General features: G+C 33.6%; 1 protein-coding gene across 2 annotated transcripts in view; it reads right to left on the reverse strand.

The window, feature by feature from the left end:
* The window catches only part of cyfip1 (cytoplasmic FMR1 interacting protein 1), a 131893-nt gene that overhangs the window by 51726 nt on the left and 64992 nt on the right, over window positions 1-15175 (reverse strand). The window contains exons 16-17 of one of the 2 annotated variants that reach the window (XM_039744714.1): window positions 7491-7644; window positions 2506-2662 (exon numbers count right to left, since the gene is read on the reverse strand). In XM_039744714.1, the coding sequence (XP_039600648.1) occupies window positions 2506-2662; window positions 7491-7644 (311 nt within the window). Of the gene's footprint in view, window positions 1-2505; window positions 2663-7490; window positions 7645-9702; window positions 9842-15175 lie in introns of both variants that reach the window. The other variant, XM_039744716.1, reaches the window with a different exon arrangement.

Below are 15175 nucleotides of genomic sequence, written 5' to 3' on the forward strand. Positions count from 1 at the left end.
CAGCACGCGGATGGTGGCAGGATTGGCACTCTAACAACCGTAAAAAACCTTATACTGTTCTAGTGTGGTGCTGAGGCGTCACCTGCTGCACACGGGTCCCAATCCAGGTGGTTCATCATGTGGTGGGTGCAGCAACACGCTATTTGCACATGCTCCCAACCTCCTCATCATCCTTTCAGTCTCGTAAGTTTCAAAGTGTGGCTTCCATGGATCAGACTTCTTTTTCCATCACATCCTACAGAAGCTTTACCAGATTGAGATCTGGGGAATTTGGAGGGCAAGTCAATCACTTTGAACTCTTTGTCATGTTCCTGAAACCATTCCTGAACAGTTTTGCAGTATGGCAGGGCATGACATCATGATGAAAGAAACCATGATTCATCAGACCAGGCTACCTGCTTCCATTGTTCCAAGATCTAATTCTGACACTCATGTGTCCATTGTGGGCAATTCTGGTGATGGACGGGGTTCTGACTGGTTTGAAGCTATGTAGTCCCATATCAGCAAGCTATGACGCATTGTTCTGACACATCTCTCCCATGGCAAGCATTACGTTTTCAGCAATTTGTGCTACATTAGTTCTCCTGTTGAACTGGACCAGATGGGCTAGCCTTCAATTCCCACGCGCATCAATGACCCGGTTTGGTGGTTCACCAGTTTTCCTTCCTTGGACTACTGTTGCTAAGTAAAAACCATTGCTTACTGGGAATATCCCATAAGACCTGCCATTTTGGAGATGCTGTGACTCTGTTGTTTATTCATCAGAATCTGGCCCTTGTCAAAGTTGCTCATATCCTTACACTTGCCTATTTTTTCCTGCTTCCAACATATCACCTTCAAGAAATGACACTTCACTTGCTGTCTAATATATCTCACCCTTTTGCAAGTGCCATTGTAACAAGATAATCAATGTTATTTCCTTCACCTGTCAGTGGTTTAAATGCCATGACTATATATATATATATATATATATATATATATATATATATATATATATATATATATATATATATATATATATATATATATATATAAATATATATATATATACATACATACATACACACACACATACATACATTTCAATAGAATTTTTCATTTACAGTGCATGATGGAAATGTTTTGTAGTAACGTTTATATTAATTCCTATTTAAACATGTTGTGCAACTGTTGATATAAACTATCTATCCATAACTAGTTAAAGATCAACAGTGCTTATAGGTTAAGGAAGGGTAACACGGTTTGTCAAAAGAGATTACCTTGCCAAAGGGAAAAAAAACAGTGAATCGTTCAGCTACCTACACTTATGGCTAACATAATGACAAAGGAAGAAAGTAAACTTGTCCATAAGAAATCTGTCTAACTAACAAACAACACACTTTATACACTGAGGTAGATAATGGATTTGAAACTGAAACACACACACACGTATGTATGTACTATGGCAAAATATTATTAACAAGTATCTTTTTCTAGAAAGAAATAGTGATCTACTCAATGTCTTTATAATATGCACTACTCCGCCATAATATTTTTCAATTATAATACATGTAACATGCAATTTCAGTGCAGAGAAGAAATAATATCTCATTAGTTAGTGCTGCTCCCTCATACCTTTAGGAACCTCAGTTCAAATGCTACATAACACATTAAATCAGCCCTTAGAACAGCATCTATGTCCAATCAGACACTGAAGCAAAAGTTACAAGCAGTGTAAAAACTTTCAAAATATCTTTTAGAAAGCAAAGTTTTGTTCTATATTTAATGAAAATGTATACGTTTTTATTCATACACTGTAAAAGAACCAAAATATAAAAGGCACAAAAAAACCTGGGAAACTTTATTTTACACACTGTTGGAATCAAAAGCGCATCTTCATTACTTTTTTTTAATTGTTTTATATATAAACATTTACATATTTAATTTTAATTTAATTTGCTAATATTAATCAGGGTCCTTAATAGACAAAATACATCATTGACAAGAATACCTGATTAATTACAGGAATTGCTTCACATATACACATTTTTATGTCACTTTTTTGTGAGCAAGTCAAAATACATCACAACAAAATGTTACTTTAATGTACTGTTTATTTGTTCCACCCAATTATTCAGCCTGACTGAATCAGGTTTAAAGTTATGGTAGGCCAGGGCAGTATCAAAACCTATGACCCAGCAGACAAGATGTCAGCCTATCACAAGACATAATCATGCATACCAAACTAAATCAGTAATCCCACTGACCCAACATTTTGAAATGTAGATGGAAAATAACGACTTTTTAATGTTACTTTACTAAAATGGGTTATACTTTATGTGGTCTAAACTGCCTGGTCCTCAGTCAAACTGATTAATTTTATTCATTCATAAATTAAGTTGATTAATACCAGATTTTCTATTTTCATTTTTTTCTCCTAGTTGTATTTGTTATTTATTTTTAAAGATTTTAAAAAGTATGAGTATACTAAAAACAAGAAAAATATACAAATATAGAATGACTTACTCCATCATTGAAGCCTCCTTAGTTTCCAGGATGTGATCAGTCAGGATCCAAGGCATGGACATTTCAATAGGAAATTGAATCCTACGACCCATGGTCAGTTCCAGGAAAAACTCTCTGAACCAAAGTTGTGAGAGGTCACAGCATTGCTGCAGAGTTTCTATGGTGTACAAATACAGCACAATAACCAGCACAGAATTCACTTGCAAATGCTAGGATCTTCCAAGTACAAACTTTAAAAACTAAAAAAGGGTCAATAATAACCAAAATGGTTATTTCATACCGTGTACATTTGGTCATTTATTAAAGCCAATTAAATATTAAGAACTGAGATTATGAAATGTGCAACTTACACAATCAAAATACAAAAAGGAAAGAGTGGTATAAATGTTCATGAATGCAATTAAAGCACAATGCAAATCAATAATACTATAACTGAAAGTACGTAACATTTAAAAAATCAAATACATAACAAAAAGCAGCATGCGGACTGAGAAAAGCAAAATATTAAAATCTGAAAACCAGCATCTCCTGACAATTACTAAAACAAGGAAAAGTTCAATAAATCTCAAACTAGAAAGTTGTGAGCAACACTGATAAAGAATTGTGCAGTGCTAAATGAGAAAAATAATCTAAAATTGTTTAAATGTCAAGGGTGTGTCTTTTTATGATTTGAACCAAACATTTTACTGTGGATCCAATGAACCCCACACAGAATAATTTAATGAATGTTCTTCACAATAATGGAAAAATTCTTTCAAATAAGGCATTCAAAGCAAAAGACTATTTAATATTCTTGACAAGCCACACATGGTCAAAAAAAAGGTACTGATGTAGAAATATCATCAAGAAAAAATAAACAGTAAATTAAAACTGAGTGTTGGGGAAAAGCATGGTATTCCCAAAAATGTGTCAAATAAAAACAAAAAGATCAAAAAAATCTATAATATTTTAAGTCTGCCTATGACTGCAGACAATGACCACAGTTAGCATTACAACTAAATAACTTTCAAAAACTGGAGGAATACAAGAAATGTTCTGAAAAGAAGATGATATCCTATTGCTGGGGTATGTTTCTACTGGAAAGCAACCAAAATCACAACTCTTCATATTGGGACACTCTACCCACTTCAATGAAATTAATTGCTTGGTATCAAATGCCAGTTCTGTAGCATGGTAAGTTTAGTGGATTTCAGCTACATACAACTAAGGCAGTTTTATCTGCCATTTCAGCTAAAAAAAAGATATGAGATGATTTATCTTGATTTCAGCTTTTACATCAAAACAGCTAAAATTACAGTAAGAGTGTGAATTGTGATGTTCATTATATAAAATCAGGAAATTAGATTATTTTACAATTTTTTCTTTAATTCACTTGCTACTCTGCAGTAAATTCAAAGCATATAGCAATGATCTTAACTAGAACTAAAAAGTATGATCATATAATATCAGTTCCTAAATCATTTCAAAGGATCCCTAATATGTTTAGAGCAGATTTTAAATTTGTACTTATCACTTATAAAACCTTTAAATATATTAGTCATCCCAAACAGACTGTATTAGTGCTTCTATCTCAAAAAGCGGACTTCTTTAAAACACTGGAATGGAACGATCTGCAATAATGAATGCCTCACTGATCTCAGCATTTAAAGGGAGGCTTACGACTCATTATTTTAGCCAAGTAGACCCATGTTACAGTCAATGCCTAGGCTGTTTCACACTGCTCTTTATTAAGTTTTTATTTGCTGTAATTGTTTTAGTTTAGTTATTACACAATTACTAAAGCCAACGTCATTACATGACTTTTGTCATGGGGCCAGTCCAGTTTGTTGATCACAGCTGCTGATGTCATGACTGCATTATGTCAAACTACACAACTGAAAATCGTAGCCGATGGCACATTTACAGACTGAGCGCCAATCTTCCAGCATAGCTGTGGTCACCCTTCTGACAGCCCGACGGAGCAGCACTTTATGAAGTGTAACCATGTCAGCAAGATCAACAGCAATCTCTGCCCTTTCGTTTGTTCCATTCCATTATAGTATGTAAAATACTACATACTACATATCAGACAGATGAGCTTCTCTTTTGTTTGTGAGGCTGACTGTCCCCATGTTGCCTGACAAGGCTGGCACTCTGCAAAGGATTAATAGTTGTGGTGCGTCCAGCAATGTCTCTTCTCGGTTTTCTTTTTTCCATTCTGTTTTAGTGTAATAATAAAAAATGAGACATCAGACAGACATGCTTATCTAATATTTGCGAGGTTTAAAACATGCATGTTCATAATTCCTCATTGATACATTCTAAGTTTTGTACTTCAGGATGACCATTCATTGATTTATTTGGTTGTAAGCTCTCCTACGTACATAGTTTGCTCCCATGACTAACAAGAAAATCAAACCCGTTTCATTTTATTCTAGCCAGTCACAAACTAGTTGGTTGCAGGCATTGGGACATTATCATTAAACAAATGATTTTATGGGAGCGTGCCTCTGACTGCCTAAGATTGTAAATGAAGACTACAACTGAGAATCGCTTGAAATGTTGTTTAATATAATCTATTTTTAAATCTAACACATTTTCTTTCTTGTCTTGTTTTATGTGGTTTTAATTGGTCTGTCTTTGGGGTGATGCATTATCACATATAAAACTTATTTTTCCAATGCCTTTTTTCAAAATAATTTTTTTTCAGTAGAATACTTCTTTTAAGAAAATAGCTGCCGATTCACTAAGAGCAGCTGAAATTTGGAATTTAATACTCTGTATACATTCTTTGAGTTCAACATTATGTTTTCGATTTATGCATTACTTCCTGTTTCATATTATATGTGTAGTTATGATATGGTATTGCTTCCTAAGCTCAAAAATGAAAGTATACTTAATATGATTAAACTGAATTAAACTAAATAATTTCCTCTTTATATAAGTGAAAAAAGACTATTAGGCTGGTAAGCTTGATTTTACTTCTTCTTTCTGCTGCTCCCATTAGGGGTTGCCACAGCGGATCATCTTCTTCAATATCTTTCTGCCCTCTGCATCTTGTTCTGTTACACCCATCACCTGCATGTCCTCTCTCACCATATCCATAAACCTTCTCTTACGCCTTCCACTTTTTGTCTTGCCTGGCAGCTCTATCCTTAGCATCCTTCTCCCAATATACTCAGCATCTCTCCACTCACCTCTGTGACATTGTCACCCAACCGTCCAACTTGAGCTGACCCTCTAATGTACTCATTTCTAATCCTATCCATCCTTGTCACACCCAATGCAAATCTTAGCATCTTTAACTCTGCTACCTCCAGCTCTGTCTTCTGCTTTCTGGCCAGTAGCCACCGTCTCCAACCCATACAACATAGCTGGTCTCACTACAGTCCTGTAGACCATCCCTTTCATTCTTGATGATATTCATCTGTCACAAATCACTCCTGACGGTAAGTTTTGAGAGTATTTCTACTTTACTTGAGTATAACATTTTTGTCCACTCTCACTTTACTTTACCACAATTTCAAACGCAAAACAGTGCTTTTACTCCAATATATTTTGTTACAGCAATATTAAACTATTAATATTAAACGGGCTATGCAAATACACATAATGATTTGCTCAACCAATTAGCAAAAATACAAGTTTCCTCCCGTTCAGAAAGGACTGTTTTACAAAAATGTGCAGACATGAAGAATCAAATGTGCAGTTCTGGTGCTTACACTTGATACTAGTTATTCGAAACACACCTCACTGCAGCCCACAGAACAAAGAAGAGGTGGGCGTTTGGCATGGCTGAATGCTGGTGACAAGTAATCGCCAGTCTTGGTTATTTCCACAGCTAATGCTGTAAACTTTCAGACACTGTCCGTGCAGCAGTCTGCCAAACAGGTAGTAAGGTCTTATTTGAACAAAAACAGATGGGAAATGCTTAAAAATGTTATCTGTTTAAATTAAATTCTAATTATGTTATGAAAATTCACTTTATGCAGTGATTTACAGGAATGGATTAGATCCTTCTTAAAGTGAATTACAATACAATAATGAAGGTGTCCAGCTCACATTGAATTTCACTGATTCCGCGTATTTGGTTCATATAAGCCTGGTAAGGTAGTTTGAAAAATATTAGGCTTCTAAGAACTTTTCTTTGACTGTATACAATATATAAAACAGGGAGAGATCTCACATTTACTTATGTTTTTAATACTTAAGCAGATTTAAATCAGATACTTAAAAAAAATATTTGAGTAGTTTTCTTATGAGCAAATTTCACTTAAGCCCCTTTGCAGAAAGGTAATTCTAAGCTTAGTTGGGTATGAGTGCTGGATACTTTAGACAACACTGGTTTTGAAGGAGTGAAGGGAAAACAATGTTAGAAAGGGTTAAAAATAAAAAAATAAAAATATCAGTAAAAGAGTAAAATGTTATGAATTTTGCAGTTATACAGGTAATGCAAAGTAACATGTAAGTGTTTCAAGTGAACATTCATACCACTTCTGCAAAATCTTGTAATATTTATTGATTGGGTTTAAAAATGCCACAAATTGAATAGCTATGTTTACTTTAAACACAGCTACAAGCAAAGGATTATTCACTTAGTTTAAAAATAAGTCAATGGCTAATTGTCAGTTTCAGAAAAAAAGTGCAAGTAGGAGTTAAGACAACATAAATTTGGCTACCAGTAAAAGTGTAGTTTTTAAAGCAATTATGTAAAATCTTTCTACAGCTGTGCAAAGCATGACAGGTTAGTAAGACAGGATAACTATTGAAGGTGCTAGTAATTTTAGAACTGCTACTGTTGTGTTCATATTGAAAAGGATGAGCATATCCTTGTAAAGATGGCACATTGATGTATATACAGTGAGGGCTATCAGCAGGAAAGCACAGAAAACATTCATCCTTCTTTTACCATACCTCTATGACATGCTGAAAACAGAGAGCAAGTCTAAAGGGAAATAAAGGCATGCTGAGTAGACACCTGGCACCCGTGGAAGAAATAGCCTTACCACTGAAATTTAACAAATGTGTGTAGAAAAAGGATTCCCGATGAAATTTCTCAATTTCCAAAATGGTAGGTCCCTCCAGGCTACTCCTCAGTGTTTTCTTGGAGCCACTTTTGTCAGCAATGAGCGACTCTAGCATGGTTCGCACCATATACAGCTAAATCGACGGGAACAAAAAGCAGGCAACCACTTAAGTTACACTGCACTGCATATTATCACAAAATGCCAACTTTTCCATTTCTGGATACCATTGGGCATACAGTACATGTATTTGCTTCAACCCCCTGAATTCATAATGATAAAATCCCATTACTGTGAAAAAAAAATAGTTCTGCTACAAGTTATTATTGAAAATATATGTATATGGTTAACAGTTTATGAATGATGTTTTATTTATGGCACAAAAATTTCCTTAAGAAAAAACGGATAGTTCTATGAATTTTTCAAAGGTGAGGCATTCAAGCCAGACATATTAGTATTAAAAAGGTTGACTGATCAGAACATCATTTCCTGCACTCACTAGAGTTTTATAAGCACAACCGAGGTAGCAGTTTGTAACAGTGTGTTGCAGTGTAATGCAAAGATGATTTTGACCCTTATTAGTTTCATGTTATTTTTGGATTACAAAAGATACAAATGTTTGAAACGGTGCTTTTGTATTATAAACTCACATGGTCAAGAAGAAAAAAATTAAAAACATAATTAGTTATTTATTGGGAGATATTTTTAATTTAAAAACAAAATAAGAAACTTGGGTAAGTATATAGCTGATACTCCTTTTTCTGCAATAACAGCGCTAAGGGTTTTGCGTACTAATTAGGATTGATTTTTGACTATTCCCCATTGCAAATTAAAAAAAAAATGTAATTAATTTAATTTAATTAAATATAATTAAAAATTTTAATTTAAAATTTCACATGCAGTTCAGAAAAGGTCATCCACCTGAAGCTATGTTCGAGCCCGGCCTGGACTTGGATGGGAGACCATTTAGGAAAAGCTTGGGTTGCTGCTGGAAGAGGTGTTGGTGAGACCAACAGGGGGCACTAACCCTATGGTCAGAATGTGGATCCCAATGACCCAGTGCAGTGACGGGGACACTGTGCTGTTAAAATGGTGCTGTCCTCTGCATGAGACATAAAATTGAGGTCCTGACTCTCTGTGGTCATTAAAGATTCCTGGGCATATTTTGAAAAAAATAGGGTGCATCCCAATGTCCTGGCTAAACTGCCCTCCATGGCCTTTTGGCCATTCTGCCCCCCTAATCATCATCTGTCTTTAATTGTGTCTCTCTCTCACCACTTCACCACCTAATAGCTAATGTGTGGTGAGTGTACTGGTGCACTAATGGCTGCCATTGTGCTACACATTGGTAGTGGCTGAAGTGGTTCTCCTCTGCCTAAGCAATTTGAGTTTTAAGAAAACCGCTATATAAATTAATGAATTAAATTAATTAATTAATGACATTAATTAATACAGCACAGAGTTCTCAGTCCTTATACAGGTAGCATATTTACGTTTCTGATTTTAAACTCTGTAAGTAGGTATCTTTAACATTTTTCTTCTTTAGCATGCAAATTTTCAGGTAAATTGCTACTTACAATGAGATTTGGCATTATCTTTTTTAATCCAGCAACATTTCATAACTTTTAAATGGCCTGAATTTGTAAAGCACCTCATACAACAGAAAGAAGGTATTTGCAAATAAAAGGAATTAATATATTTGACCAGAACCTGTCAGAATATAGTATAATTTAAAGCGCTACTAATTTATTAATTATAACAATCAGCAAAAAATTAAATTCCTCTGTCTTCTCCATAATTTGATATACAGTATATTCAAAATAGTTTTGGCTTTGTAAACAGCAAAATTTATAGCAAATGCTTTCTAATTATGCTGGAAATACTTGATTGCCAATTAAGAATAATACTTATTCGTAGATTAGCAAAAAATGCTAAGTGAATGCATACTTTACATTTTTTATTATACATAGAATTGGTTCCTGCTAAAATTCAGCTTATATATTTGAACAAAAAGCCAAATTAATTAGCTGCAAGTACTCAACAACATACATGAATTAAAATAGTGCATTGGCTAATTTCAGAAGCTTAATTAGGTATGTTTTTGTAAATGTATAGAAGATGAGATGCCAACCACAAGTTGAAAAACTTGGCATTTTTCCAAATAGCAACAGGAGGTTTGTATTTGTTATCTTACCACCAAACATAATAAGAGATGGAAAGGTGTAGGACAGCCTCAGAAACTTGCAAATGACAAACTCTAACTTTCCCATTCCAATAGAATGAAGTTGCTTAGCAAACAGCAAGGACTCTGTCATTGTGCGGACCAGGAAGAGCTGAAAACCAACACACACAGGGCAGTATCAGGGTGGGAGGGGATTTTGTTAGTCATGAAAGGGGGACAGGTGAAGGGAAAATAGACATATTAAACAAAAGAACACTACCATAAGCATGCAGGACTACAAGTGCCTTCTAATTAGTTTCTATTAATCAGCTCATAATGCATTGTGTCATACTGTATTAAAATAATTCCGTAAAATACAAAACAATTGATTAAAGCTTTTTGCTTATAATGTTGTGAAATAAATAAGAGCAAAATGGATGGACTAATTTAACACAGTATTATTTAGTCACGGCATATTTGAGGTTCATAAAATAATCAAATGCTTTATTCACTTTTTTCTTCCACCAATATTTGATGTCATAATGTTAACTATGTAAACTAGTAACTTTTCTTGGCTTTATAGCTATCAAAAGAACTGATCAGACTTAACCAGTCTCAAAATAAATTGGCTAATTTGAAACCATGTATTTAAAAATAAATATTTAAATTTGCCTTTTTTTCTAATGTGAAAACCGTTTTTAAAAGTACTGCTATCTGTGGAATTAAATAGTTGCACAAAAGCAGTTTTGAAAGAAACAATTACACCCTTATCAAACAGGTTTTACTGAACTAATTAGTAAAACTATTCATGCATATATATTGTATAATAATCAGAAAACGTAAATTGTCTACTACCAAAAAAATATGCAAGTTAAATTGATTTGTAACTCTGAACCGGTGCAACATTATTGAGTGTGGAAGAATGTACAAATGTGTACCAATCCACGACTGGCTCTTGCTCCCCACAACTATGAAGGTGAATCAAGTAGCTTCAGCAGATGAATGATAGCATAAACTAACAGGGGTTAAAAAGTATATTATGAATTAATTTTTAAGTACCAAATATTTAGGCAATAGCACACATATGGGAAGTGTGCGGTTTGTAAGAGAAAATACTTAATTTATTAGTTTGACATTATATTTACTTGTGCCTTTGGCCGGTACCTTTCCCAAAGTTCTTTCAGTTAGGGCTCAGTGTTGTTGAAAGTAAAAACTAATTTTAGGATGCATTTGATATTGTCCTGGGAAATTTTGCTACCCACAAAAAATAGTTATGGTTATTGTGCAACCTTTATGTAGCAGATTTAACTGAAGCTGGCTAAAACAAATTAGGAGCAATTCTCCCAGGATTTAACATGCAATTAACACTTAAGGAAGATCATGTTTCTGTTCAAATTGCTGATTATGCCCAATTTTCTTTCTACAATGATTTTTGCAAAGTTTGAGTGGCAAGGATCAATTTTTTTTTTTTTTTTTCTTTTTCAATGGATAGGATATGGTTTTCCGCTAACTTAGCATTATAATTTAAGCAGAATCTTAGTTAATTAATGCAGACTCTTTCCTGTTTAACCAAAAAGGCATTTTTTTTATGCCCTCCTGAAGTGACAGCCTGGCCAGAACTCCAAGTTGTTTGTCTACTTTAAGTAAAAGCGGCACACCATTATTTCCACTTATGTAAGCAACACGCAAACTATTCTTTATATAGAAGTTTACCTATGATTTCTTGCCAGTGCACCCAAAGAAAGTACAAAAAGTCTTTAACTCTTCTGAGGGATAGGCATTACTTCAAATGCAGATGATTTTTAACTGAAAATCAAAGTATGTAATTGAAAAGAAAACAAAAAAAGTGAACACTGTATGTAGGATCTGTGTGGCAGTCTCTGCAGCTTTAAGATTTTGCCGTAGAAGACGGTGTAAAATGCTACTAGTTACTATTTTACTTTGGTAATATTTGATACACTGTATTATACAAAAGAAAAAAAAATGAGTAGGTGTGTTTGTTTATCCATGTAGCAAAGCTTCACTGACATGGAAAATATTTCCACATTAGAAACGTTAGTTCTTTTGCCATTTGTTCTAAAACTATAGAGACATCAAAAATGAAATTTACTTAAATAAGTTTCCATGTAATATTTTAATAAGCATGTCTTTGACTTGTGTAAAATTTTTTGCTCAAACCTAAATACTGCTGTGAGACTATACACAGTATGTAATCATGCCATTCATATCTGCAAGGATACTCAAAACAACAACCTGCCAAATGATTCTACTATATAACCTAAACTAAGTCATCTGAAACTTGATCTGTAAACAGTGAATTTGACAGCCCATGGCTCAATAAGTATAGCAAAACTATTGAGGCAACCTGTAATTCCTACTTAAAGCAGCATTACTCATCAATATTACAAAAGTATACATCATATCGTTAATTTAGGGGTTTGTGTTATACTGGGAATATTTTGCCAAATGGAATAAGTTTTAATTTTTGGTGGAGGCTGGGCATTCTGTTACCTTGTGATGTAGCCCTCAATTGTCACAGAGTGGTACACCACAACTCTTCCCTCCATGCCTCTGAAACCGTTTATGATTGCATTTTCGGACTTTGAAGTGGAAATTTCCCCCACTTCTCTCTTTTAAACTACTTTGTACTTTGTGAGGTGATCCTTCAAGAAGGCAGCTGGCTGTTATTTCTTCCACTTCAAACACTAACAATAACGGTGATTTATCCAGGGTTACCTTAAGTTAAATAAGCAAATGCTTATGGCACTAACGGAAACAGAGTTTTAAAAAATGTAGGAGAAAATTGAGTATAAAAAAAGTCATAAGTAGGCAACAATTAACATTATTTTTATATCTTTTTATGCATGCATGCCGTATATATTCAAAGTTAGAAAGCATGAAACTGGAGATGTTTTGTTTCATACAAATATGTTTATCAAAAGAATATCTTTTTTAAAAAATGTCCACCAACATTGGTTTCAGTTTTTACTTCTTTAGTGAGCTGTATGTATTATCTGCCTTGGTTTGATAGATTTTGCTGAAACAGTATTCAGTCAGTGTAGATATAAATTTTCTTTGGTTTGTCTTTATATAATTTTTCTTCATGCTCTTGAAAATGTTTTGAAAGGCAATATGAGAGACTGGTTGGACGGTTAGAAAACAAAGTCAGAGAGGCAAATTTGTGTAGGTTTGGACATGTTCAGAAGAGAGATGCTGCATATATTGGGAAAAGGATGCTAGGAATGCAGCCAAAATTAGAAGACGACTCCAGTTAGGGTTCCTTGTTTTTGTTCAATGAGGAACTAAAGGAACTGAGAAGAATAACTCTTTAGAAATTTCTTAATTGTCAGTTTTGTTTATTGTTTTACTGTAGCATCCATATAGTACACATTTTCAACGATTCTGGGTCTTTTTAATGGGCAAGTGCAATATATCTATTTCTTATATAGTTTTTTTATTTTGCACAATAAAGATATTTTGAATATAAATTAATAAGATCAGCTGATTCATTTCTTTAAAAATCAACTTAAATCTCATTGGTTCAGGAAAGCATTTAATTCACCCTATTGTTTTTATTTTACTCTGGTTTATTATCTGTAATTCTAATTCAAAGCTTTGTACTTCGTATGTTTATCTTTATTTAGTGTTTAATGCCGCTATTACCGTAAATACTCGTGGATAAGTTGGAACTAGTGTGCCTACGTGACCACATGGTAATACCCGAACTATTCCGAAGCAATGTTTGCAATGATACACCTTTATCGTAAGACCATCCATTATCTACGATGGAGCGTTCGATCAGAAGAAAATTTGAAGCTGGTTTTAAATTAAACGTCGTTTAAGTACCATTAGAAATTGGTAACTGCGTTGCTGCAACAAAATTTGATGCGTCTGAGAAATTGATGCGAGATTGGAGGAGGCAAAAGGTTGTAAAAAAAAATATTTAAGTGTTGCATTTTTGAACGGGCGTATAAATCCGGGTCTGATTTTATGATCAATTTTTCGGGTTTCAAGACCGGACTTATATGTAAGTATATACAGTATTTTGTAGCCAACGTTGTGTATTTGATCTTTTTTCAGCTTTTTCCTGTTGTTAATTCTGAAATTTTGTGAAGTGCTTTGAGCATGGTAAAGTTGCTACATAAATAAAATGTATTATTTATTATTATTACATTATTTCATTAAAATGGTTAGTACGTAAAGAAAATCACAGTTGAACTACACACTCCACTATTAATCTATTAAATGGGGACAACAGAATCACCTAAATTGGAATCAGTGTAAAAGATAATTGCACAAATATTATACTGTAATATATGCCATAACCATGGTAATTTTTAATTATATTGTGATATACATTTTTGACCATATCAGTAAAAACAACTAATAATACAAATATACAGTAAACAGTAATCTCTGTCACAACAAAGATATTTCTGCTTATGAGATGAACTAAATTTCACTAATATGGAGAATGTGGAGTTAAATTTCCTGTGTTACTGTGGTTAACTAAATCTTTTGGATATAGTTATTTATAAAATCAGTATATATGTGGGTGGAACTTTCTACCTCATTGTAAGTAAGAAAGCTATGCTATGGTACTAAGCCACATGCATGACTGTGTGTATGTGTACATACAATAAAATATCTTGAATTCATTCTTGTTTGAATTCTTTGTTAACGATTTTTTACAGTATAACATAATGCAGTCAGCTGGACAGCTAAAATGAAAAGATCTCTGACTTAAACATGCAGAGAAAATGACAAAAATGCCATGCACTAAACAGTTGGAAAAATAATCAGAAAAGGAAAGTGACATACATATAAAATATATTATATTGTAAACACACAGTAAACTAGATACTGTTGAACCCACTTGATAATTTACAGCAATAATCTCTATGGCATCCCACAGCTGTAGAGCTCTTGGTTTGCCACTAAAATCATTATTTCTCCATTTAAAATGCACTGAAAAATCCAGCACATGAATCTGTAGTTGCAAAGGCATCTCTTGATAAAAGTAATTAAGTTATCGTATAGTCTTTACTTCCAATAAACTAGGACTGTAATGGTTTTAGACATGATATAACTGTATTCCCAAATAGTATGAATGCTTCAAAGTTATAGTTGTTACCAAAGTTTGGTTTGTCTAACTGCCAAAAAAAAAAAAAGTGATGAAATATCATACCTTATATAAACAAATTAAAAATCAACCAGACTCGGGTACACTAATGCTGACCCAGAGCAGGATAAGTTTAGAATCAGCAATCAACCTAAACTGCATTTCTATGGGATATGAACAAACTCCAGCATCAAAATTCTAAGTTTAATCAATACAAATTACTGGACTGCTACAATTTCTGTCATTTTCCTTAATAACTTTCTTAATTAATTACTATAGAACTAGTTTTAAAGTATCTATGCTAAGGAGTTGTTTTGTAACTAGCTATAGAGTTGTGTGGTTTCTAGAGTCCATACAAGGTATAATATGATTAAATAGTATGGA

The sequence above is a fragment of the Polypterus senegalus genome, chromosome 2 (assembly GCF_016835505.1).
Source record: "Polypterus senegalus isolate Bchr_013 chromosome 2, ASM1683550v1, whole genome shotgun sequence".
Lineage (NCBI taxonomy): Eukaryota > Metazoa > Chordata > Cladistia > Polypteriformes > Polypteridae > Polypterus > Polypterus senegalus.